The following is a 27,848-nucleotide window of genomic DNA, read 5'->3' as shown; positions in this document are numbered from 1 at the left end:
CTTAAGTAGAAAAACTCAACTGATGAAATCAATAAAATCCTTTGTGATAAAAAAAGGTCATCCTGAAGTCAATTCTGATAAAAATGACTCCTGTTGTTTTTGGCTCTTTTTATGTATCATTATGGCTCCTGTTGAGCTAAATGTGCTCCTGCTGCCGAGCTCTTACTTACAACAATAAATGAGACATAAAGTTAAATCATAAAATTCATATCTCAAAATTGACCAATTGGGACAAAGCTCAACCTCTTGTCGGTTCCCACAGCCAGAAGAAAACTGTGAATTGAGGAACTTTTTGGCACTCTGACTTGTGATCCCGGCATGGACACAGAAAAGTCCAGCACTGCTCATTGCATTTGGCTTTTGTTCTTTTCATAAATGGTAAACTGTAGTCAGTTGTTTTGAGTCTTTTGTAGAAACCAAGTCTAGAACAAGAGAACCGGGGCAGAGTGCGGGAGGCTTTAAGAGCCCCGGCTCTAATACGGCTGAATATTTAACATGATCCTGCTGGTTGTTCCTGGTCGGCCTGGGTCGCTGTGTGTTTGCTTTGAATCGTGCTTTGACTCTGTAGACCTGCTCTCACCTCTTACTTTAGTGAGGTGTTTTTAGTTCTCCAGTAGGAACCGATAGGCTCAGGGACATGCTGTGGGTTTGGTCTTTTCAACATAATGTAACGTAACGAATCCTGATTATTGAAGGGAACTTGTGAATATAAATCCATGTGGGTGTGAGACGAGCTGCTTGGAGGTGCTACTTTGCTCCCTGAGCTCCTAATTCTTCAGTCGGCGCTCCTTCTGTTGCAGGAACACCCAGGTTATAATAATCCAGCTCCACGTCCTCCCGTCTGCGGGGCTTCTGCACCCTGTAGACCCTGTGGGTCTGGAGAGACATGACACACACAGATGTCACTTCCTGCTCTCTTCAGTTCAATAAAACAGACAGAATGCTTCATTTCAGTCGACGGTTTAAACAACAGACGATTACCTTAATATAGAAGTAAGAGACAATGATCACCAACAGCAGAATCAGCGGCAGGACAACCGATCTGATGATAAAAGGTCTCGGATCTGATCAAACACACAGACACACACAGTGAGACAGTGAGGGAGGTTGGAAAGAGAGCGTTTGGTTACTAGGATAACTCTGGTTCCCTGAGGAACGCCTCTTAAAATGGCGAGTTAGGAGCTCAGTTCTCAGAGAACCAGAGTTATCCTGGTAACCAAACATGCTCTGTCCTACAGTTCAGTGTTTGCTGCTGTCATTTATACAATTTGTATACGATTGGTTACTATATGAGCTGTGTAACACAATGAGTAACAGTTGCCCTCATTTATCAAACGAGCGTACGCCAGAAAGCCATCATTTCTACGCAAGGCTCGGCATTTATAAATTTGGACGTGAGTGGAGGGTACGATCAGATCTCACGTCTGCTCTCAGATCGTGTACACAAATTTGAGTCAGCGTGAAGTCTACACGTCTGAGTCTGAGAATTGATCTTAGACTATTGTGTCGATGCCTGGAGCTGATAAAACTCTGCCGTGTTTTTTTTTTTAAATGGTGACAAACCAAAGCATGTTTTAGCAATATAATTTTGTGTGCTTGCAAAAGCACACTAATTGTTATTCCGTGGGCTTATTTTTATGTCACTTCCGTTTCTTCTGTGTTTTTTTCGGTCGACTACTCCTCCCAGAGTTTTGGTTGCACATACACAAAAAAGGTATCATATCCACCGGCTCGGCCATGACAAGTGTGCTATGACTTTTCTAAGGGTTTTGACAAACGTTTTTCAAATTATTGGGCAAAAACACGTCAAAAAATACCCCCAATGTGACCCTATGGACAGTCTAGAGTGATGAGGTCATCACTTAGAGTGTAGAGGGAGAGAAAAAATTGTCAAAAAATGATTTTGAAAACTGCGCTCCAGGCCGCGAATTCCACTCTATAGAAATAATTTATACATAGAAACGTAGGAAAATTTGTCCTCTCACTCACAATCCTCTGGTAAAGCTGTTAAAGTTATAGTTTGGGCGTAGGACGCACAGATGCGCCACCAACACGCACCAACTGCCTCATTGACCCCCATATTAAAAACGCAGGAGGATTTCTGAAAAAAGGAGATGTAACAGTTTATTTAGATTGCTCTAACAAAGCTATTTTTTCATTTTTCTTCACAAAAGACATAGGTATTATGGTTTTGACAAAAATGCTTTCTGTTCGAGGCCAGGAATTCCAGTCTGTCCACCTCTGGCTGCGGAACATTGTCAGTGGCATTTGATTTCTGTTGATTGGTCTGCTCTGATTGGACGACTCCACCTGGCCACCTGGTTGCTTAGCTACCAAAACCCTCCCCACTCACCTCCCCCTCCCCTTCCAACAAAGACATTCTAATTGAAAACTGTCACTGACCAACCCGTTCTCATTCCCAAAGCGTAATATACCGACGATTTGTCACACCCCTAGACGTATCATACTGACGCAAAGGGTACCCTTCCACGTCTGTGTGAAACGCTCTGGGTTCTCAATTGACTCCAATATAAACCCGCTCGCGGTGCTGAGAAACGCTTAGAGCAGAGGCTTACAGCCGTCTATTCACTCCAATAATATCCGACCACGGCCCTCCATGACGCTGCCAGCGACAATCTGATTGGAGAACCGAGGACCCTGTGCATGGAAGTATTTTTCTCCCTATTTTAAGGATTTCTTTTAATGACATCGTCAACATTTCTCAACACAAACACATCAAAGTCTCACTGATAATTCAACAATAAAATAGCTTCATGTTGTGGCTCTCAGTATAATTTTTTTCTCCTTCGATTCTGAGAATTAAACTGTTATTCGTTTGTTTTACGGCATTCCACTGGCGGACATTTCTCTCATTTTTAGTGAAAAAAAATAAATATTTTGACTTTGTTTCTGCATAAAAATGGATTTTGATTACATTTCTAGCGAGAAATATATGTTTTATGTTCTTAATATTCACTCAGTGAATGTACATAATCACTTTGTGGCGAAGATCTCGCCAGAAAAAGACGATCCGCTGTGTTTTATTTTGTAATCTGTTTTATTTTGTAATCTACAGGGTCCTCGGTTCTCCAATCAGATTGTTGCTGGCAGCGTCATGGAGGGCCGTGGTCGGGATATTATTGGAGTGAATAGACGGCTGTAAGCCTCTGCTCTAAGCGTTTCTCAGCGCCGCGAGCGGGTTTATATTGGAGTCAATTGAGAACCCAGAGCGTTTCACACAGACGTGGAAGGGTACCCTTTGCCTCAGTATGATACGTCTAGGGGTGTGACAAATAGTCGGTATATTACGCTTTGGGAATGAGAACGGGTTGCTGACTGTCACAGACATGGCGTTTTTCATAAAACATGAGACCTTATAACTTGACCATACATTTTCCAATCTGCCTCAAACTTGTCATGCATGATGATGGTTCATCACTGACCAGTTCTACATAACAATGTTTCATAAAGTCCCGCCCTTTTTGATTAGCCACGCCCCCTTTCACAACTAATGAACTGTTTGTCCTAGAAACTTGTATAAGGTGCCAGATTACTCGGCATAGAGTCCCTGTTTAACTGTTGATTGATTACCCTGCCCCTTTTGATTATCCACGCCCCCTTTTATTAACTAATGAACTGTTTGTCCTAGATACTTGTATGAGGTGTCAGATTACTCGGCAAAGAGTCCCTGTTTAACTGGTCATTGATAACCCCGCCCCTTTTGATTAGCCACGCCCCCTTCATAACTTTTTAACCGTTTGTCCTAGATACTTGTTTGAGGTGTCTGTGAACTCAGGACAGAGTCTCTGTTTAACTGCTGATTTAAGCCACGAGGATGACGGTCCAGAGGCAAGCACACAATCAAAATTTCTTTAGTAATTTTCAGTTTTTTTACTAAAACCTCATTCAAAATAAATACACCCTGCAACCGTGAAATTCTTTAAACAGAATACTAGTCGAGGCTTTTTCAATGTTGTTGTCTTCTGCTATTAACCGTCATCCTGCTGGACACCTCCTTCACCACGGTGGTGCCCTAATAGAAACATTTCCAATCAGCGCTGCCACACGCTCCTCTGACTGGGACAGAATTCTTACTGAATGTAAAGATGTGAATGATATATCTCCATCATAATAATAACAATATTTGCATATCACATATGCTATTAGGCTTTATATATCACGATGCATAAATGAAATATTCCAACCTCACCAGGAGTTGAATGCTCCACTGCTACTCTGCTGACAGCACCACTGATTTCCTTCCTTTTCACTTTTTATGCTGCCAAACAAAACCAGTTTGTTGTGTTGCAGCTGTTGGACGTCAGCGTTTCACTTTATGCCTCTGAGAAATTCCTCTTCTTTTGGATTAAAACTTACTTTAAAACATTGTTTACCTCCTGGCTGCAACCACAAAGCTTTGAAAAATTTAAGCCTGTGCTTCGTCGCTGCATATTTCTTTAAAATGTCTATTTGGCTCCTGTTGTTATTCATCACGGTGCACTTTGCTAATAAAGCTGACGTAAAACAAAGAAGAAGAAAAAATACTCTTTTTGGCCGTATTGCGTCCTTCGGTGACGTAAACTCTTGGGGCGAGCCTTCTGGGTCGGGTATATAATAGTGTGTGGTATTTACATGTTGCTTGTTTCGAGCTGCAACATTTATCCACGTCCGATCATTCTCACGCTGTGATTGGAGAGATACGAACTTTGATAAATCCCACGTGAACCCCGGCGTAAGACGGAATATACGATCAGATCTGCACTGGTTTTTTCACTCGTTTGATACATGAGGGCCAGTGTCACATGCAGAAACAACAACATGCATGAACTCTGTTGGCAGCTGATCATTTTCAGTATGTTTGATGAATTTCCTTTTCCAAACCTGCATGTAAACATTCAGCTTACCTACAACAGTGAGAGAGAGCTGACGGCTCTCAGAGGAGAAGTTATGAGAGAAAACATGGACGTGGTAAACACAGCTGTAGCTTCCTTGGTGGGCGGGCTCTGCAGCAGGAAACAGGAACTGGGCATACTGATTGACAGCTGGCTGGGTGTTGTTAGGAAACAGGAAGTGGGCAGCGTGATTGACAACTGGCTGGGTGTAGGTGTGTGCTGAGGTGGAGGAGGTGAAGTGGAGCTGGAAGGAGCCTCCTGGGTACTGTGGCTGGATGGAGCAGCTGACGGTGAAGTTGGAGCCCTGCAACACCCGAAGCCCCTGCTGTTGGGCCTCTGAGACCCCGTCCATGGAGGAGGATGCAGAGATGTTGGGCTGAAGCAGCAGGTCTGTAAACACAGAGAGAGGATGAAAGAGGATTTGATGTCACAGGTCTAATACAGACAGACAGACAGGTTCCTCCAGGTGTGTCCTCTCAGGTGAAGATCTGCAATCTATGGAGAGTTCAGTTTCCAGAAACAAGTTCACCTTCTACACATCAGGATGTCATTGTTCTGGATAACTTTACAGTCTGATGGAAACCACTGAGTGTCACTGTGACAGAGGAAGGAACGTACTGGAAACAATACTGTCAGAGATGATGATACTGATGGGCTTACCTGAGCAGGTGAGATTCACAAAGGAAGGATGGAAGGAAGGAGAGGTATATGATGATGCTGCACACTCTCTCAGAGATCCAGACTGAAAACAGTGAGACTTGATCCACCACACAGATCTGTATGAGGACTCCTCTCTTCTTACAGAAACAGCAGAACCACAGTCCAGCTCTCTGCAGGCAGCTGCTGCTTCCTTCAGGGTCCAGCCATAGCTATCCACTGGTCTCCATTCTCCTTCATGTTTCAGCTCCAGTGTTCCTGCACAGCGACTGTTTCCTCCCACCAACCTGACAGGTTCTGAGCAGAAACAAGAGAATAATCAGTAAAAGAATAGAGCGAGTTTGATCAGAACAGAAATTAACCAAATCAAAGCAGCAACTCCTCTTCTACCTGAGCAGGTGAGTCCAACAGCTCTGCCAGGTGAGCAGGTGTTTCTATCTGAGCCTGAGCTTCTACAGTCCAGGAGAGCAGATTCATTTCCTCCACACTGGAACTCTTTGGTCCACATTGGAGCCTCCCCTTCTCCATAGAGCGCCCCCTGGAGGACTGAAGGAGCCCCACAGCCAAGCTCCCTGCAGACCACCTCTGCATCCTTCTGGTCAAAGTCATCTTCACACACTGAGGACCAGCTCTGCTTAGACTGGTCAGACTTCACCTCCAGTCTGCCTGAGCACACACTGGTCCCATTCACCAGCCTGACAGAGTCTGGAGAGATGATAGAAGAGAAAACAGAGAGAGATAAAAGACACCAGACACAGAATAAAAAGATGTCATCAAACAAGAATTCAGTGATTCAAACTGGAATCAGAACAATTCCAACATGAGTTCATCTTCAACAACAAAACTCCTCTTTATAACACCACAGACTGCAGCAGTTTACCATCACAGTTACATTTACTTTTAGTCCAAAACACTTGTTTTCTTTCCTTGTTATTTTTCAGAGAAGATGTGTGACCCAGAATAAAAATCTGTTTTGAAAATTATTACTAAAACTTAAAAGGGAAAGGATCTTGCTCTGGTAATTTTCTTGTCCAGAGAGGAGACATTCCTGATCCATGTGCTTTTAATTTATGTATTTATTTAGTGAAATAGTTACAACTGTTTGTCTTACTAAAAATCTGGCTAAGAACATCAGGATGATAAACACTGTTTCATTACTAAATTGTCAAATATTTTAATAAGAACAGCCTTTCTTATTAGTTCAAACAAACCCTTGCTTTTGTTCAGTAAAACGGCCACACAATGATAAATCCCTGTTGTGTCTGCTCATTAAGTTCAGGAAATACTTTGTTGCTGAAGTGACGGCAGGAGGGGACATGACAGCACAGCTCAGGTTCTTTAATCATCAGCTGAGATCCTTCATCCTTCACATTCAGCTACCACACTGTCTCCATCTCTGTGTCAACAGACACAGCGGCGTGACGGCTTCCTAAATGTGCCGTCATACTGGAAGTGTTGCCGGGAGCATAAAACACACATGTTGAACAGTGTTTGGTCTGTATATATCTTGGTGCATTCAGAACCAGATTTACTGAGGCAGCTGCTCATCAGACAGTCTGCTGCCATTCTAACTAATGAATGTGTGTCGACCTGAGTACATTACTGTCACTGACCATGTCAGAGATCATCCTGGATCTAACCTGAGCAGTTGACTTTATAGATGGAGGAAGAGGAAGTTGATTCTAGACACTCTCTCGGAGATCCAGACTGAACACAGTCAGACCTGATCCTCCACACCGATCTGTATGAGGACTCTCTTCTTACAGAAACAGCAGAACCACAGTCCAGATATCTGCAGAGAGAAGCTGCTTCCATCAGGGTCCAGTCAAAGCCAACCACTGGTCTCAATTCTCCTCTATGTTTCAGCTCCAGTGTTCCTGCACAGTGACTGTCTTCTCCCACCAACCTGATAGGATCTGAACAGAAACAAGAGAGTCATCAGTAAAATAATAAAGTTTAACTAGAAAATTTCCTCTGGGGAAATTTTGAAAGGGCCACTGCCCTACTGCCGGTGTGTGTAGACTATGATGTGATTATTCAGAGATTTCAAACAATTAATACTAGTAATGTTATGATACTATATAATATACACGGGGCACACCTACAACAAGCATTCATTTTCAAGTATTTATTTATACAGCAACCTATGCCCTTTAACCTCAAAATGTGTGTGTGTATGTGTGTGTGTGTGTGTGTGTGTGTGTGCGTGCGTGCGTGCGTGCGTGTGTTTGAAGCATGTGTATCTTGAGGAGTGTGCGTGCTTACGCGCATGTGTGTGTGTATCTGTAACTGTAATCACATCAAAGATCAAAGGCAATCCGAGCAATCAACATAATTAACTATCACCAACTGCCAATGTTCCGTAACAGAGGTGGACAGACTGGAATTTCTGGCCTCGAACAGAAAGCATTTTTGGCAAAACCATAATACCTATCATTGATCCGACTTCACTTTTCGGTCCTGAGTTCTTCCTGAACGTCTACATATGTTTTTTTTTTTAAAGAAAAATTAAAAAATAGCTTTGTTAGAGCGATCTAAAAAAACTGTTACATCTCCCTTTTTCAGAAATCTTCCTGCATTTTTAATATGGGAGCCAATGAGGCTGTTGGTGCGTGTTGGTGGATCATCTGTGCGTCCTACGCCCAAACTATAATTCTGACAGCTTTACCAGAGGATTGTGAGTGAGAAGACAAATTTTCCTACGTTTCTATGTATAAATTATTTCTGTAGAGTGGAATTTGTGGCCTGGAGCGCAGTTTTCAAATTTATTTTTTGACAATTTTTTCTCTCCCTCTACACTGATGATGTCACACACTGTGACACGAACATTCCGTGCAATACACACCCATTATAATCTCAGAATTTCTCAAAAAATGATCATGGTCATTGAACAGGGATTGATAAAAAACTATATGACCTATCGAAACGTGGATTAATACACCGATACACAAGACTTGTGTCTACTGTTTAAAGTTTAAATGGAGTCTCTAGGTGAAATTATGCCGGAGAAGTAGACGTAAATCTCCAATTATTGTTCTTTTTCGCTCATTTTTTTTCGGCCGTCCCATTCATTTCAATGCAAAATTTTGGGCAGTTTTTTGCGACTTACCACAGTATAACAGTAGTGCTCTGTGTGATTGCCCCATGGCCCTAATGAAGAAAATTTCAAACTAAAACTTGACAGCTGATTCTCTGACTTCTCTTTCTCTTTTCTTTCTCTGTTTACCTGTTTGGTTGTAACTTCTTTCAGCCTGGAGTCCTGGAGAAATACACAAATATTTAAGAGAAACATACAAATATATTTTTGAAAATATTAGCAGTGGACAGTGTGCTAATCACCAGAATGAGTAAAACAGGAATGTGGAATTAACTCAATACAATGAAAAGTGTCACACAATAAACACAAAGAGATAAGAAATTACACCAGAGACACCAAACCAAACTAAAGCACAAGGAGAAGCAAGATGAAAACAAACGTCTCAAAACAACCTCAAAGATTCACACAGTTACCACTAAGATACACACAACAGCAACACATATTCACACAATTATCACAAAAATACACACAGTAACTACACACATTCACACAATTACCACTAAGATACAAACAACAACCACACATTTTCACACAATTACCACTAAAATACAGACAACAACCACAGTGACACAAAACAACCTCAAAGATTCACACAGTTACCACTAAGATACACACAACAACAACAGATATTGACACAGTTTCCATTAAGATACACACAACAACAACAAAATTTTCAAAAAAAACCCCTCAGAGATTCACACTGTAATATCTCTCTCTATGCATTCATTTTAAATCAGGCAATATGATTTTGATACAATGATTATGTTTCTGTGTTAATGTTGATTTAGAAACTGGGATTATGACATCCAGATGTATTGGTGCACAATTTGTGAGTGTGTGTGTATGTGTGTCTGGAGAGAGCAATGACCACAGAAGGCCGAATGAAAATCCAGTGTGAAGTGATCTCTGTAAAGACATAACAAGGCAGAATGTTTGTCCTAACAAAGTTTGTTAGCAGGTCAGGGCAAGGCAAGGCCTTGTTCCGGCAGCAAGCAACCAGGTGGCATGACGTGCTGTTGTATTGATTAAGACTGGCGAATCAGCGGATTAAGAAGGCGGAACTTCCTGGAAGGGGTGGACCAGCATGTTTTGTAAACAATTGTAAGGTTTTTAATGGGTTCAGGGAGAGAGACGTGGTTCGTCTGTTTGTATTCAGGGACATGAGTTTTTGAACCTGGAGAATCTCCGTACAATGCACATTTTTTGACGTATTGTAATAAAACTATGTTAAACTGAGAACTTGCACGGCCTCCTGCTCTTCATTCCCCATCAACGATTTGCGCAGAAATTTTTTTTCTGTTGGTGACAGATTATAGTTTCCTCATGAAATTTTTCTAACATCACACACAGACACACAAACACAAACAGACAAACTCACAACACTCAAAAAAACACAAACATACTCACACAGAATCGACACATACACAAACACAGACACCTAACACACACATACACAGACACACATAAATGCACAGACACACACATACTCAAACACACACACACACACACACACACACAGAAACACATAGACATGCGCACACACACACACACACACACACAAAGATACACACACACACACATAGACACACTTAGACACACACACACAAATCAGAGTCCTACCTGAACTCAGCAGCAGCAGCAGCAACAGGTGAGCCATGTCCAGCTAGAGCGTCTCTCTGGCCGTCCGTCTGTCTTCCCGTCTCTCTGCTCTGATCAGCTCATGTGCTGTCCTCGCTGTTTATCAGCGTGATGAAGAGGAGGAGCTACACATTCTATATTTACACTTCTGATCAACTTGAATGTGATAAGAATCTGCTGACAGGTCACAGGTTGGAGGGCTGTGGTTTGTGTTACCATGACGACAGGCTGAGATGTTCCTCTCAGACTGATGCGGCCTTCTTGTTATTTCCTGTAGACGTGTCAACATCAGTCGGACTGAACCAATACTTCCTGTTTTTGAAGTTTTATATATAGATATATGTGTGTGTGTGTGTGTGTGTGTGTGTGTGTGCATGTGTGTTTGTGTCTGTTTGTGTGTGTGTGTGTGTGTGTGTGTGTGTGTGTGTGTGTGTGTGTGTGTGTGTTTGTGTGTGTGTTTGTGTCTGTTTGTGTGTGTGTGTGTGTGTGTGTGTGTGTGTGTGTTCGTATGTGTGTGTGTGTTTCTCACCGCCTCAACTCAACTCAACTTTATTTTTCATATTCATCTCTGGCGCCGCAGCGCAAACTCAGGGAGATGCTGAGGACATGCAAGGTGTTCAAATAATTTGAATATTTTGTCTGTCTCTGTTCTCTGTCTCTGTGCGTAACGCAGGTCACTATCAAAGGTCACTATGTATGCATAATTCACTAAACCTTGGAGAGGTTTGAGTTTGAGTTTATTTATTTTCATTACATATATTTCATTTGCTTAAACTGATTAAGATTCTATAATCACAAAGAATGACATCCAGATATATTGATGCACAGTTTTTGCTGTGTGTGTGTGTGCATTTGTGAGTGTGTGTGTGTGTGTGTGTGTATGTGTGGAGAGAGCGATGAGATCATGGGAAGCGGAATGAAAATCCTGTGTGAGGGATCTCTGTAAGTCATAACAAGGCAAAATGTTTGTCTAACAAGTTTGTTACCAGGTCAGGACTTTATGTCATGGCCTTGTTCCGGGCAGCAAGCAACCAGGTGGCATGACGTGCCCTTTGTTAGAAAATTGCATGAGGAAACCTTGAAAATTGATAATCTGTCACCAACAGAAAAAACCTCACCATTTTTCTGCGCAGATCGTTGATGGGGAATGAAGAGCAGGAGATGTCCAAGTTCTCAGTTTAACATAGTTTTATTACAATATGTCAAAAAATGTGCACTTTACAGAGATTCTCCGGGTTCAAAAACTCATGTCCCTGAATACAAACAGACGTGTTTCAGTTCGTGAAGTCTGAACCACGTCTCTCTCCCTGAACCAATTAAGATACTAACATTTGTTTACAAAACATGCTGGTCGATTTCTTCCAGGAAGTTCCGCCTTCTTGATCCGCTGATTCGCCAGTTTTAATCAATACAACGGCACGTCATGCCACCTGGGCATACGATCTTGCTGCCCCGGACAAGGCCATCCTGACCTGGCCTCTTCTCCAGAACATTCAACAAAAACCTGCCTTGTTATGTCTTACAAAGATATCATGTCTTACAGAGCCAAAGGATTTTCACTGTCTCACATGGATTCTAAAAGTCTAAAAAATATGAAACAGACAATGAAATATATGTAATCAAAGTTTCTAAACCAAAATTAACACACAAACATAATCACTGTATCAAAATCATATTGCCAGATTTAATATAAATGCATAGAGATATTTACCAAGGCTGACCTGAGAGTCACGCACAGAGTCAGACAACAGGGACAGACACCAGGGAGTCAAACAACAGAGAAGCAGAAATCAAGCATAAAATCATTTACCAATATAGAAAATAATCAATTATTTTAACATGACACAGGGAGTAACTCCTTTACATCACATCAGGGAAAAATGTCTCACCTCATGTGATTTACCTGTTGCACATTAAAGTGTCCGAGTGCAACGCAAACTGAACTTTAGTTGCTACTTCCAACATTCACAACTCAATATTCATAAATAATAGATTAAATAAATATATAAACCAAACATATCAAATAATGATATAAATAATAGTTATGGCAGTTAAACTGAGGCAGCGAGCAGGAGCGTAGGGGTGGAGGAGCTCAGAGAGGTAAGACGGGGTGAGACCATTTACAGATTTAAAAACAAATAAAATAATCTTAAAATGGACTCTAAAATGCTCAGGGGAGTTATGTGCTCCCTCTTATGAACTCCAGTTAAGAGGCGAGCAGCAGCGTTCTGCACCAACTGGAGCCGTGTGATGGAGGACCGGCTGACTCCAAAGTAGAAAGAGTTACAGTAATCCAGCCGAGATGTAACAAAGGCTGGATTACTGTTTCAAAGTGCTGGTGCATAAGGAAAGGCTTCACCTTAGCCAGCTGCCTGATCTGGAAAAAGCTGGACCTCACAACAGCACTAATCTGACGATCTAATTTAAAACAATTTGTGACAGTCGGCCTTATAAAATCTGCCAGAGGGCCCAAGTCTACAAGAGGGGGCCAAACACCATCACTTCTGTCTTCTTCTCATTGAAATTCAAAAAGTTCAAGGCCATCCAGGCCTGTTTCTGTGTGTGTGTGTGTGTGTGTGTGTGTGTGTGTGTGTGTGTGTGTGTGTGTGTATGTGTGTGTGTGTGAATCTGAATTCAAACACTTTCCCTGTGCACAGGTAGGACACACACACACACACACACACACACACACACACACACACACCTGTACAGACAATTACTATTCCAGTTTAACACTAAAAGTTTTATCTAACCGGCTGCAGCTTCTTTAAACATTAACAGATTGTTGCACAATCATGTTTTCTTGGTGAATCTGACTTCAAACACTTTTAAAATGTTCAGAGAGTTTAATGAAAGAATGTGTTTGTGTAAGAGGAGCAGAGGAGAGGTCAAGATATTTAAAAAGCAGAAAAAATATATTTTTATATCACAAAGACGCATAATTTCACATGTTTTTTCTTTCTCTAATCTTTGAAATCTTTATATTGAATCAAATATTCTACAAAAAAAGCCAAGTTTCTTGTGATAAAATATTTTCTTGTTTTCAAATTCCTTTCACACAAGAAACAACTTTAAAATAGAGAAAATAAAATAAAATATAATACTACTGATAATGAGTAAAAGTTTAAATATAAATTTATGTGACGCGTTCCATTAAATGAGTCGGAAGTCGCAGCCGCCCGTTCTTGTAAAAACACGTTTAAACATGAAAAAGTGATTTTGGGCTGTTTTGGGTTTTTATGTGTTTCTAAATAAGTAAAGTCTCAGCTTTAAGACAGTGTTAAGATTATTATGAAATTAAAATGATAGGTATAGTTTTTAAGCTCTTTAATGTAACGTTGTCAGAAAGTTTTTCGCGGCACACAGGCTGGATGACGTGGTTGTCAGTGGTTGAAGATCGCTAGCTTAACTAGTTGATTAATGTGAGGAGAACATTGCAAAACTTTTCAATTTAATCAGAGTCAGAGGTGCTACATGTGTTGATAACTGGACAGAGTTAATTACGGACTATTTAGGTGAGGAGAAGAGAGGATAGAGAGACAGCGGGACCTCCGACTAGGACGAAGACGGTGCTGCTAAGGTTAGCCAAGATAATGCCGGAGAGATTGAGTTGGAGGAAGACGAGGAGGAAGATATTGCGCTCATGGATGAGCCGATGGTAGCTTATAATGTCTCTGACTGTAGTTATCTAAAGGAGGACAATGTTAAAGAGACTGTCGCTCTGGAGTACAAGTGGAGCTTTACTCCAGAAGAGGACTTATTGTCCTGATGTTATTCCCTCAAGTCAATAGAAATGATAATGATGTGTACCATGATAAGTGCAATATTTAAATATTCCTAACATTACCTGCGTGGTATTGGTGATAACGAAGTAGAAGTAGTGCAGGAGGTGAGTGGAGGAGAGAAAAGAGGAGGCAGAGAAGGAGGTTGAGCATGGTGAGGCAGCAGAGAGCAGCAGCAAAGGAGAGAGGGAGGAAAAAAACAAAACACAGGGAATCCGGCTGGGACCCAAAATGGACTAACATAACCAAGTTCCACCCATCAAGGTGAGTATTGCTGGCTGAGCTGCGGGGCTGTAATTATTTCAAAAAGCTCAAGGTAATGTTACTGTGGTCATATTGGTGATTCATATTTTATTTCATTTACTCTTAGATTGGGAAAACAATAAATTACAGGTCTCACATTATCATCGATGAAATGCTGGAGATTTTTATAATTATATTCATAATTAAATATAATTAGGATTGTTAGCCACTAAAGTGTTGTTGTAAAGTGTTGCAACAGTTCGGGGTTGTCAGGTGGTTTTCTGGAGAAATGGCGTTCTCTGAGACGCCATCTCCGTCTGTCAGCAGGAAGTGAGGACGGTCCTGGAGGATAACAGCGTCACAGTGGAGCTTCTGTTGGCAGCTGAACAGGTCGGGCAGGATAAATCATCTTTTGTTGCCGTTTTACTCACTAAGAATAAATACAACAGATTCTCCAGAAGCACATAAAATCAGCTGTTTATTAAAGTGGATTCATGTTGTTTGTACATAGTCGATGCTGGTGATACATTTATTACAGTGATCATCATCATTTCATCTCTCGGTTATGACGACATTTTGTCTCAAAATCCCTGAAGTACAAAAGTCATCAAAATTGTTCATTAAAATGTGAAGCAAAGATTATGTTCTATGGTATATGAGAGCAAAGTCCTCAATGCATTATTTAGTAAAATTCTTAGAATATATATATATATTTTTTTGTTTTGTTTTGTTTTAAAGCAAATTCCTGAAGTACAAAAAATAGGCAACGTTTTAATGAAATAAGCAAAATCCTATAGTACAAGATGAATTTAAATTCTGACTAAGTAAAAACAATATATTTTTAAAAGAATGTATTAAATTGCCAAAGTACAAAAATAACTCACATTCTCATGAAATGATGAAAGTCCAATTCTCTAATCACAAAAGTAAATGTTTCCAAGTACAAAAAGAGCCACATTTATGATAATAAAAAAGCTAAATCCTTAATAACAAACAAATGTTAAAAATCATAGAAAATCCTGAAATACAAGATTAAATGATGAATCCCAAAATCATTAAATTCCTAAAGTAGAAAAATAAGCAAAATCTTAAGTACAAAATTAAGTAAAATTCTCTTCAAATACAAAAATAAGTCAAATTCTTTTGAAATCATAAAATTCCTCAATTCCAAATTTAAATACATTTCGTTGAAATCCTCCTTTTCGGCACCAAATCCACTATTTCCAAAGTTGACAGTTTCTCCCTCCAAATCAACAGCTCTTCAGTTTCTCCCTCAAGTTAAGAGTCTGGGTGTCATCCTCGACAGCACCCTATCTTTCTACTCTCACATCAATGGGCTTGTTTCCACTGAGTACTTTCTGAGTACTTTTTGGAAAGCGGCTGAGTGTCACTAGTTAGTTCCCCTCGGTCTCTGTTCCCATACAGGTACTTTCAAATGAGTTCAAATGTGACAACAGACCGATGCAGCAAGCAGCGTTGCCAACTTAGCAACTTTGTTTTTATATTTAGCGACTATTCAGACCCTCTAGAGACTCTTTTTCAAAAAAAGCAACAAGCGACAAATCTAAAGACTTTTCCTGCTGTTATTGGAGACTTTTGGAGACTCGTTCCTACTCTTCTTAACGAGTAGCAGGTGCCGTCCCAAAGCACTCACAAGCGGCCCAGTCCTCCTGCAGCAGTCTCTCCCAGCTGCAGTCAGAGCAGGAGATGTTAACCCCTCAGCGCTCAGAAAAGTACCGACCCGAGGCAGGTACTTTCTGAGCCGCTAGCTGAGCCACTAACCCGTGAAGTTGGGTGGATCTTGGGCGGATCCTCTCTCCCAAGCCACACCCATAGTGACTCACTAGAGGGAACAGTACCTAATGGAAACGCACCAATTAACATCACCCGGTCTGCTTATTTCCACCTCGGCAGCATCATCCGTCTCCGTCCCTCAACCCCGACATCACCTCCCGCATTGATAACTGCAACTCTCTCCTCTTTGGTCTCCGTCACAACCTCCTCCATAAACTCCAAGTGGTCCAAAACTCTGCTGCTCATCATCTCAAAAACCGCCTCATTCCACCACATCACCCCGTCCTCCAGCAACTCCACTGTACCATCTGTAACACCGACTCTCTCCCACTATTCACATCCAGACTCAAAACTCATCTGTTCCAATTAGCTTACTCTGTTTGATTGCACTGCACTTCTTTTTTCTCTCTTTGTTTTATTATTTTCTGTAACCGCACCGCACTTCCCTTGTTCTGTTTTATTTCTTGTGTCTTGTTTTCATTCACTGTTTTGTCTTGTTCTAATTGTTGTACAGTGTCCTTGAGTGTTTTGAAAGGCTCTTACAAATAAAATGTATTATTATTATTATTATTATTATGAAGTCAAAAATAGGCAAATTTCTTCTGAAATAAAGTTTTAAAAATATATATTTTGAAAATTAAGCGAAAATACAAAATGAACAAGTATAAATTCTAATTAAATGATAAAATTCCGAGTCTTATTCAAATAAGTAATTCAATTCCTGAAGCACAAAAAATTAAAAACCCCATTGTATTAAAAATGATACAAAGTCCTGAAGTATAATGTTAAATGCAAATTTTCAAAACACAATTAACTAAATGCAATTAATAAAGTAAAAGTAGTAGACAAAGTTATGACTTAATTATGAGAATATGCAGAACCCTTTATATAAAAATATACCAAGATCCTATGTGCAATACTAATTGATATTCTTGTAAAATAAAAAAACAAATCTTTATCAAAATATTAAGTAAATTACAAAAGTAGAAAATAACTCAAAAAAATTTGCAATAATAAAATTCCATTTCCTTAATCACATTAGAAAGTACATTCCTGAAATACAAAAAAATAGTCAGTTATAATAAAAAAGCAAATTCCTAAAATAATCCTTATTTAGTACAAAACTAAATGAAATTCTTATGAATAAAATAACATCTTTTTTAAAATGAATTTGTAAATTCCCCAACTACAAAAAAAGTCAAATTCTTTCTGAAATTATAAAAATCCTTAATTACAAAATCAAATAAATTCCTAAAATAGAAAATAGGAAAAGTTCTTATAAAATGAGCAAAATCATTTGACAAGAAAAACTAAGTAAAACTAAGTTTTAAAAAATTGTGAAATTCTTTTTAAATGAAAAAAAAATCCTGAAATACAAAAATAACTCATTCTCAAGAAATAATTAAATTACTTAAGTAGAAAAACTGATGAACTGATGAAATCAATAAAATCCTTTCTGATAAAAAGAAGGTCATCCTGAAGGCAATTCTGATAAAAATGACCATTGTTGTTTTTGGCTCTTTTTTTGTATCATTATGGCTCCTGTTGAGCTAAATGTGCTCCTGCTGCCGAGCTCTTACTCACAACAATAAATGAGACATAAAGTTAAATCATAAAATTCATATCTCAAAATTGATCAATTGGGACAAAACTCAAACTCTTTTCGGGTCCCACAGCCAGAAGAAAACTGTGAATTGAGGAACTTTTTGGCACTCTGACTTGTGATCCCAGCATGGACACAGAAAAGTCAAGCGCTGCTCATTGCATTTGGCTTTTGTTCTTTTAATAAATGGTAAACTGTATTCAGTTGTTTTGAGTCTTTTGTAGAAACCAAGTCTAGAACAAGAGAACCGGGGCAGAGTGCGGGAGGCTTTAAGAGCCCCGGCTCTAACAGTGTTTAGATTGAATATTTAACATGATCCTGCTGGTTGTTCCTGGTCTACCTGGGTCGCTGTGTGTTTGCTTTGAATCGTGCTTTGACTCTGTAGACCTGCTCTCACCTCTTACTTTAGTGAGGTGTTTTTAGTTCTCCAGTAGGAACCGATAGGCTCAGGGACATGCGGTGGGTTTGGTCTTTTCAACATAATGTAATGTAACAAATCCTGATTATTGAAGGGAATCCATGTGGGTGTGAGACGAGCTGCTTGCAGGTGCTACTCTGCTCCCTGAGCTCCTAATTCTTCAGTCGGCGCTCCTTCTGCTGCAGGAACACCCAGGTTATAATAATCCAGCTCCACGTCCTCCCGTCTGCGGGGCTTCTGCACCCTGTAGACCCTGTGGGTCTGGAGAGACATGACACACACAGATGTGACTTCCTGCTCTCTTCAGTTCAATAAAACAGACATCCTGCTTCATTTCAGTCGCCTGTCTAAACAGCAGACGAGTGTCAGTACCTTAATATAGAAGTAAAAGACAATGTTCGCCAACAGCAGAATCAGTGTCAGTACCTTAAAATAGAAGTAAGAGGCAATGTTCGCCACCAGCAGAATCAGTGACAGAACGACCGTTCTGATGATAAAAGGTCTTGGATCTGGTCAAACACACAGACACACACAGTCAGACAGTGAGGGAGGTTGGAAAGAGAGCGTTTGGTTACCAGGATAACTCTGGTTCCCTGAGCTCTGAGTGACGGATCTTCTGGCTTCTGTCCACTGGAGAAACGCCTCTTGAAAATGGCGAGTTAGGAGCTCAGGGCTGCTGGGACAGATCTCACTCAGTTCTCAGAGAACCAGAGTTATCCTGGTAACCAAACATGCTCTGTCCTAAAGTTCAGTGTTTGCTGTTGTCATTTATACAATTTGTATACGTTTGGTTACTATATGAGCTGTGTAACACAATGACAGGAGTCACAGTTGCCCTCATTTATCAAACGAGCGTACGCCAGAAAGTGAACGTAAAGTGGGCGTACAATCATTTCTACGCAAGGCTCGGCATTTATAAATTTGGACGTGAGCTGAGGGTTTGATCAGATCTCACATCTGCTCTCAGATCGTGTACACAAATTTGAGTCAGCGTGAAGTCCACACGTCTGAGTCTGAGAATTGATCTGAGACTATTGTATCGATGCCTGGAGCTGATAAAACTCTGCAGTGTTTTTTTTGCATGTTTTAGCAATATAATTTATTACTAAAACCTCATTAAAAATAAATACACCCTGCAACCGTGAAATTCTTTAAACAGAATACTAGTCGAGGCTTTTTCAATGTTGTTGTCTTCTGCTATTTACAGTCATCCTGCTGGACACCTCCTTCACCAGCGGTGGTGCAAAACAAAACCAGTTTGTTGTGTTGCAGCTGTTGGACATCAAGGTTTCACTTTCTACCTCTGAGAAATTCCTCTTCTTTTGTAATTAAAACTTACTTTAAAACATTATTTACCTCCTGGCTGCAGCCACAAAGCTGTGGAAGATTTAAGCCTCCAAATGTAAAATATTCAGTGAACTTTGAGTGAATAACTATAAGTACTTTTATTTCATTAACCTCCGTCGCTGCATATTTCTGTAATACGTCTATTTGGCTCCTGTTGTTATTCATCACGGTGCACTTTGCTAATAAAGCTGAGGTAAGACAAAGAAAAGAAAGACTAAAATACTCTTTTTGGCCGCATTGCATCCTTCGGTGCCGTAAACTCTTGGGGTGAGCCTTCTGGGTCGGGCATATAATAGTGCGTGGTATTTAATCCGCCACATTTATCAACGTCCGATCATTCTCACGCTGTGATTGGAGAGATACAAACGTTTGATAAATCCCACGTGAACCCTGTCGTAAAACAGAATATATGCTCAGATCTGCGCTCGTTTCTACACTCGTTTGATAAATGAGGGCCAGTGTCACTGCAGAAACAACAACATGCATGAACTCTGTTGGCAGCTGATCATTTTCAGTCTGTTTGAAGAACCTCCTTTTCCAAACCTGCAAGTAAACATTCAGCTTACCAACAACAGTGAGAGAGAGCTGACGGCTCTCAGAGGAGAAGTTATGAGAGAAAACATGGACGTGATAAACACAGCTGTAGCTTCCTTGGTGGGCGGGCCCTGCAGCAGGAAACAGGAAATGGGCAGAGTGATTGACAGCTGGCTGGGTGAGGTTAGTAAACAGGAAGTGGGCAGAGTGATTGACAGCTGGCTGGGTGTAGGTGTGTGCTGAGGTGGAGGAGGTGAAGTGGAGCTGGAAGGAGCCTCCTGGGTACTGTGGCTTGATGGAGCAGCTGACGGTGAAGTTGGAGCCCCTGAACACCCGAAGCCCCTGCTGCTGGGCCTTGGAGACCCCGTCCATGGAGGAGGATGCAGAGATGTTGGGCTGAAGCAGCAGGTCTGTAAACACAGAGAGAGGATGAAAGAGGATGTGATGTCACAGGTCTATCACAGACAGACAGACAGACAGACAGACAGACAGACAGACAGGTTCCTCCAGGTGTGTCCTGACAGGTGAAGATCCGCAATCTATTGAGAGTTCAAAGCTTCCAGAAACAAGTCCACCTACTACACATCAGGATGTCATTGTTCTGGATAATTTTACAGTTGAATTTCATGGGAACCACTGAGTGTCACTGTGACAGAGGAAGGAACATACTGGAAACATTATTGTCAGAGATGATGATACTGATGGGCTTACCTGAGCAGGTGAGATTCACAAAGGCGTGAGGGTAAAATGTTGAGAGTGCACACTCCCTCAGTGATCGAGAATGAACACAGTGAGAATGGATCATCCACATAGATCTCTCTGAGGACTCCTCGCTTCTTACAGAAACAGCAGAACCACAGTCCAGATATCTGCAGAGAGAAGCTGCTACTTTCAGGGTCCAGCCATTGCTACTCACTGGTCTCCATTCTCCTTCATGTTTCAGCTCCAGTGTTCCTGCACAGCGACTGTCTCCTCCCACCAACCTGACAGGTTCTGAACAGAAACAAGAGACTCATCAGTAAAAGAATAAAGTGAGTTTGATCAGAACAGAAATGAACCAAATCAAAGCAGCAGCTCCTCTTCTACCTGAGCAGGTGAGTCCAACAGCTCTGCCAGGTGAGCAGGTGTTTCTATCTGAGCCTGAGCTTCTACAGTCCAGGAGAGCAGACTCATTTCCTCCACAATGGAACTCTTTGGTCCACATTGGAGCCTCCACTTCTCCATAGAGCGCCCCCTGGAGGACTGAAGGAGCCCCACAGCCAAGCTCCCTGCAGACAACCTCTGCATCCTGCTGGTCAAAGTCATCTTCACACACTGAGGACCAGCTCTGGTTAGACTGGTCAGACTTCACCTCCAGTCTGCCTGAGCACAGACTGTTCCCATTCACCAGCCTGACAGAGTCTGGAGAGATGACAGAAGAGAAAACAGAGAGAGATAAAAGACACCAGACACAGAATAAAGAGATGTCATCAAACAAGAATTCAGTGATTCAAACTGGAATCAGAACAATTCCAACATGAGTTTACCATCAACAACAGAACTCCTCTTTATAACACCACAGACTGCAGCCGTTTACCATCACATTTACATTTACTTTCAGTACAAAACACTTGTTTTCTTTCCTTGTTATTTTTCAGAGAAGATGTGTGACCCAGAATAAAAATCTGTTTTAAAAATGATCACTAAAAATTAAAAAGGGACAGGATTGGTCCGGTAATTTTCTGGTCCTGAGAGGAGACATTCCTGATTTCCATGTTCTTTTCATTCATGTATTCATTTGGTGAAATAGTCAAAACTGTTTGTCTAAATAAAAATCTGGCTAAGAACATCATGAACATAAACACGGTTTATTTATTCAATCGACAAATATTTTTATAAGAACAGCCTTTCTTATAAGTTCAAACAAACATCACAGTATTGCTTTTGTTCAGTAAAAACTGCCACATAATGATAAATCCCTTTTGTGTCTGCTCATTAAGTTCAGGAAATACTTTGTTGCTGTAGTGACAGCAGGAGGGGACATGACAGCACAGCTCAGGTTCTTTAATCATCAGCTGAGATCCTTCATCCTCCACATTCAGCTATAAACACCTTGATGCTTTAGTTGTGGATTCTGTGTCAATCTGCATGGAGAGGCTGTTCAATGCTACAGGGAGAAGGAGTTGTTCTTTCCTACCAAACTGTCTCCTCCTCTCTGTCAACAGACACAGCGGCGTGACGGCTTCCTAAATGAGCTGTCATACTGGAAGTGTTGCCGGGAGCATAAAACACACGTTGAACAGTGTTTGGTCTGTATATATCTTGGTGCATTCAGAACCAGATTTACTGAGGCAGCTGCTCATCAGACAGTCTGCTGCCATTCTAACTAATGAATGTGTGTCGACCTGAGTTCATTGCTGTCACTGACCATGTCAGAGATCATCCTGGATCTTACCTGAGCAGGTGACATTAAAGATGGAGGAATGGAAAGATGATGCTACACACTCTCTCAGAGATTCAGACAGAGCACAGACAGGGCTGGTCTGCCACACAGATCTGTATGAGGAGTCCTCTCTTCTCACAGAAACAGCAGAACCACAGTCCAGCTCTCTGCATATAGAGGCTGTTTCCTTCAGGGTCCAAAAAGCGCTAGACACTGTTCTCCATTCTCCTTCATGTTTCAGCTCCAGTGTTCCTGCACAGCGACTGTCTTCTCCCACCAACCTGACAGGTTCTGAACAGAAACAAGAGACTAATCAGTAAAAGAATAAAGTGAGTTTGATCAGAACAGAAATTACCCAAATCAAAGCAGCAGCTCCTCTTCTACCTGAGCAGGTGAGTCCAACAGCTCTGCCAGGTGAGTAGGTGTTTCTATCTGAGCCTGAGCTTCTACAGTCCAGGAGAGCAGACTCATTTCCTCCACACTGGAACTCTTTGGTCCACATTGGAGCCTCCCCTCCTCCATAGAGCGCCCCCTGGAGGACTGAAGGAGCCCCACAGCCAAGCTCCCTGCAGACCACCTCTGCATCCTGCTGGTCAAAGTCATCTTCACACACTGAGGACCAGCTCTGCTTAGACTGGTCGGACTTCACCTCCAGTCTGCCTGAGCACACACTGGTCCCATTCACCAGCCTGACAGAGTCTGGAGAGATGACAGAAGAGAAAACAGAGAGAGATAAAAGACACCAGACACAGAATAAAAAGATGTCATCAAACAAGAATTCAGTGATTCAAACTTGAATCAGCAAAATTCCAACATGAGTTCATCATCAACAACAGAACTCCTCTTTATAACACCACAGACTGCAGCAATTTACCACCACAGTTACATTTACTTTTAGTCCAAATCACTAGTTTTCTTTCCTTGTTATTTTTCAGAGGAGATGTGTGACCCAGAATTAAAAAATCTGTTTTGAAAATGATTACTAAAACTTAACAGTAAAGGAGCTCACATTGGTAATTTTCTGGTCCAGAGAGGAGACATTCCTGATTTCCATGTGCTTTTCATTTATGTATTTATTTGGTGAAATAGTTCAACTGTTTGTCTTAATAAAAATTCGACTAAGAACATCAGGAACATGAACACTGTTTCATTATTAAATCATCAAATATTTTTATAAGAACAGCCTTTCTTATAAGTTCAAATAAACCTCACAGTATTGCTTTTGTTCAGTAAAAACTGAAACATAATCATAAATCCCTGTTTACTCTGCTCATTAAGTTAAGGAAATACTTTGTTGCTGAAGTGACAGCAGGAGGGGACATGACAGCACAGCTCAGGTTCTTTAATCATCAGCTGAGATCCTTCATCCTCCACATTCAGCTATAAACACTTCGATGCTTTAGCAGTGGATTCTGTGTGAATCTGCATGGAGAGGCTGTTCAATGCTGCAGGGAGAAGGAGTTGTTCTTTCCTACCATACTGTCTCCTCCTCTGTGTCAACAGACACAGCGGCGTGACGGCTTCCTAAATGTGCCGTCATACCGTAAGTGTTGCCGCGAACATAAAACACACATGTTGAACAGTGTTTGGTCTGTATATATCTTGGTGCATTCAGAACCAGATTTACTGAGGCAGCTGCTCATCAGTCAGTCTGTTGCCATTCTAACTAATGAATGTGTGTCGACCTGAGTACATTACTGTCACTGACCATGTCAGAGATCATCCTAGATCTTACCTGAGCAGGTGACATTACAGATGGAGGAAGAGGAAGATGATGCTACACACTCTCTCAGAGATTCAGAGTGAACACAGAAAGGGTCGGTCTGCCACACAGATCTGTCTGAGGAGTCCTCTATTCTTATACAAACAGCATAACCACAGTCCAGATATCTGCAGAGAGAAGCTACTACTTTCAGGGTAGGGTCAAAGCCAATCACTGGTCTCCATTCTCCTTCATGTTTCATCTCTAGTGTCCCTGCACAGCGACTGTCTCCTCCCACCAACCTGAAAGGTTCTGAACAGATACAAGAGACTAATCAGTAAAAGAATAAGGTGAGTTTGATCAGAACAGAAATTAACCAAATCAAAGCTGCAGCTCCTCTTCTACCTGAGCAGGTGAGTCCAACAGCTCTGCCAGGTGAGCAGGTGGTTCTATTTGAGCCTGAGCTTCTACAGTCCAGGAGAGCAGACTCATTTCCTCCACACTGGAACTCTTTGGTCCACATTGGAGCCTCCCCTTCTCCATAGAGTGCCCCCTGGAGGACTGAAGGAGCCCCACAGCCAAGCTCCCTGCAGACCACCTCTGCATCCTGCTGGTCAAAGTCATCTTCACACACTGAGGACCAGCTCTGGTTAGACTGGTCAGACTTCACCTCCAGTCTGCCTGAGCACACACCTGTCCCATTCACCAGCCTGAAAGAGTCTGGAGAGATGACAGAAGAGAAAACAGAGAGAGATAAAAGACACAGGACACAGAATAAAAAGATGTCATCAAACAAGAATTCAGTTATTCAAACTGGAATCAGCACAATTCCAACATGAGTTCATCTTCAACAACAGACCTCCTCTTTATAACACGACAGACTGCAGCAGTTTACCACCACAGTTACATTTACTTTTAGTCCAAAACACTCATTTTCTTTGCTTGATATTTTTCAGAGAAGATGTGTGACCCAGAATAAAAATCTGTTTTGAAAATGATCACTAAAACTCAAAAGGGACAGGATCTCGCTCCGGTAATTTTCTGGTCCAGAGAGGAGACATTCCTGATCCATGTGCTTTTCATTTCTGTATTCATTTGGTAAAATATTCAAAACTGTTTGTCTCAATAAAAATCTGGATAAGAACATCATGAACATAAACACTGTTTCTTTATTTAACCGTCAAAATATTTTTATAAGAATAGCCTTTCTTTTTAGTTCAAACAAACATCACAGTTTTGCTTTTGTTCAGTAAAAACTGACACATAATGATAAATCCCTGTTGTGTCTACTCATTAAGTTAAGGAAATACTTTGTTGCTGAAGTGACAGCAGGAGGGGACATGACAGCACAGCTCAGGTTCTTTAATCATCAGCTGAGATCCTTCATCCTCCACATTCAGCTATAAACACCTCAATGCTTTAGTTGTGGATTCTGTGTGAATCTGCATGGAGAGGCTGTTCAATGCTGCAGGGAGAAGGAGTTGTTCTTTCCTACCAGACTGTCTCCTCCTCTGTGTCAACAGACACAGCGGCGTGACGGCTTCCTAAATGAGCCGTCATACTGGAAGTGTTGCCGGGAGCATAAAACACACATGTTGAACAGTGTTTGGTCTATATATATCTTGGTGCATTCAGAACCAGATTTACTGAGGCAGCTCCTCATCAGACAGTCTGCTGCCATTCTATCTAATGAATGTGTGTCGACCTGAGTTCATTACTGTCACTGACCATGTCAGAGATCATCCTGGATCTTACCTGAGCAGTTGACTTTATAGATGAAGGAAGAGGAAGATGATTTTGCACACTCTCTCAGAGATCCAGACTGAACACAGTCAGAGCTGATCCCCCACACATATCTGTCTGAGTACTCCTCTGTTCTTACAGAAACAGCAGAACCACAGTCCAGATATCTGCAGGTAACAGCTGCTACCTTCAGGATAGAGCCAAAGCCAATCACTGGTCTCCATTCTCCTTCATGTTTCATCTCTAGTGTTCCTGCACAGCGACTGTCTCCTCCCACCAACCTGACAGGTTCTGAACAGAAACAAGAGACTAATCAGTAAAAGAATAAAGTGAGTTTGATCAGAACAGAAATGAACCAAATCAAAGCAGCAGCTCCTCTTCTACCTGAGCAGGTGAGTCCAACAGCTCTGCCAGGTGAGCAGGTGTTTCTATCTGAGCCTGAGCTTCTACAGTCCAGGAGAGCAGACTCATTTCCTCCACACTGGAACTCTTTGGCCCACATTGGAGCCTCCCCTTCTCCATAGAGCGCCCCCTGGAGGACTGAAGGAGCCCCACAGCCAAGCTCCCTGCAGACCACCTCTGCATCCTGCTGGTCAAAGTCATCTTCACACACTGAGGACCAGCTCTGCTTAGACTGGTCATACTTCACCTCCAATCTCCCTGAGCACACACTGGTCCCATTCACCAGCCTGACAGAATCTGGAGAGATGACAGAAGAGAAAACAGAGAGAGATAAAAGACACCAGACACAGAATAAAAAGATGTCATCAAACAAGAATTCAGTGATTCAAACTGGAATCAACACAATTCCAACATGAGTTCATCATCAACAACAGAAATCCTCTTTTTAACACCTCAAACTGCAGCAGTTTACCATCACAATTACATTTAATTTTAGTCCAAAACACTCATTTTCTTTCCTTGTTATTTTTCAGAGAAGAAAAATAGTTACAACTGTTTGTCTTAATAAAAATCTCGCTAAGAACATCAGGAACATAAACACTGTTTCTTTATTAAATCGACAAATATTTTTATAAGAACAGCCTTTCCTTTAAGTTCAAACAAACATCACAGTTTTGCTTTTTTTCAGTAAAAAGTGATAATGATAAATCCCTGTTGGGTCTGCTCATTAAGTTCAGGAAATACTTTGTTGCTGAAGTGACAGCTGGAGGGGACATGACAGCACAGCTCAGGTTCTTTAATCATCAGCTGAGATCCTTCATCCTCCACATTCAGCTATAAACACCTCGATCCTTTACTTGTGGATTCTGTGTGAATCTGCATGGAGAGTCTGTTCAATGCTGCAGGGACAAGGAGTTGTTCTTTCCTACCAGACTGTCTCCTCCTCTGTGTCAACAGACACAGCAGTGTGACGGCTTCCTAAATGTGCCGTCATACTGGAAGTATTAAAGAACTATAGGGGGAAACTGTTGTGCTGGGACTCTTCACCCGTTGGAGAGTGGGTAAGTAGTTTCTGATGAACTGTGTCCAGAAGTGGTCCGCCATCATATGGCAATGACGCCAGTGATTCTTGGAGCACTTGTGTACCTATAACCACTTGCAGGGATTTCTTGGCTTATTGAATCTCACGCTCCCAGTCCCGAAGTGGGGAGATGCTGGTGGGTTAAAACAGAATTTAATCTGTTTTTTCTCGAGCCTCTCCTGCAACTGTGACTCCATCGCTGCAAAGGCCTCTTTCAGCTCCTTATCTGCGCCTCGGAAGTTAGTCCCCTGGTCAGAGAGGATCTCAAAGGGGGTGCCTCTCCGCGCGATGAACCGTCTCATTGCTAGGAGGAAAGCATCTGTGTCGAGGCTGGTGAGCAGATCCAGATGTATACATCGTGTCGTGAGACATTTAAAAATGATCCCCCATCGATTTTCACTTCGCCTCCCAGCCTTGACCATGTATGGCCCGAAGCAGTCCACGCCGGTTGAGAAGAATGGAGGCTTGAGCAGCCGCAGACGGGCAGAGGGCA

General features: G+C 41.5%; 1 protein-coding gene and 1 long non-coding RNA gene across 2 annotated transcripts; both read right to left on the bottom strand.

Moving 5' to 3' along the window:
- Positions 1-565: 565 nt before the first annotated feature.
- Positions 566-27,657, bottom strand: LOC131986957 (scavenger receptor cysteine-rich type 1 protein M130-like). Its single transcript, XM_059352097.1, has 19 exons — positions 27,463-27,657; positions 27,132-27,252; positions 26,257-26,571; positions 25,885-26,163; positions 24,535-24,849; positions 24,163-24,441; positions 22,812-23,126; positions 22,440-22,718; positions 21,092-21,406; positions 20,717-20,998; positions 20,222-20,415; positions 20,038-20,136; positions 18,261-18,385; positions 7,190-7,470; positions 5,940-6,254; positions 5,553-5,846; positions 4,905-5,282; positions 982-1,064; positions 566-876 (listed from the first exon to the last, which is right to left on the bottom strand). Exons 1-19 carry the CDS (start codon positions 27,655-27,657, stop codon positions 748-750), a joined length of 4,593 nt encoding a protein of 1,530 aa, XP_059208080.1. The 3' UTR covers positions 566-747.
- Positions 18,300-20,120, bottom strand: LOC131986819 (uncharacterized). Its single transcript, XR_009395709.1, has 3 exons — positions 20,038-20,120; positions 18,551-18,633; positions 18,300-18,385 (listed from the first exon to the last, which is right to left on the bottom strand). It is a non-coding gene; the product is annotated as an uncharacterized LOC131986819 (long non-coding RNA).
- Positions 27,658-27,848: the final 191 nt, after the last annotated feature.

The sequence above is a fragment of the Centropristis striata genome, chromosome 15 (genome assembly GCF_030273125.1).
Source record: "Centropristis striata isolate RG_2023a ecotype Rhode Island chromosome 15, C.striata_1.0, whole genome shotgun sequence".
NCBI classification, from domain to species: Eukaryota; Metazoa; Chordata; class Actinopteri; order Perciformes; family Serranidae; genus Centropristis; species Centropristis striata.
This window is presented reverse-complemented; position numbering and strand designations above follow the sequence as displayed.

What these genes read in the sequence shown, in the direction of transcription:
- LOC131986957 (XM_059352097.1), bottom strand. Translation starts at nt 27,657, where the DNA reads ATGAGACGGTTCATCGCGCGGAGAGGCACCCCCTTTGAGATCCTCTCT. An exon ending in CTATAAAGTCAACTGCTCAG is followed by an intron (nt 6,255 to 7,189) that starts GTTAGATCCAGG and finishes TCATCTCTCCAG; the next exon opens with ACTCTGTCAGGCTGGTGAAT. An exon ending in TGTTGGACTCACCTGCTCAG is followed by an intron (nt 5,847 to 5,939) that starts GTAGAAGAGGAG and finishes GTTTCTGCTCAG; the next exon opens with AACCTGTCAGGTTGGTGGGA.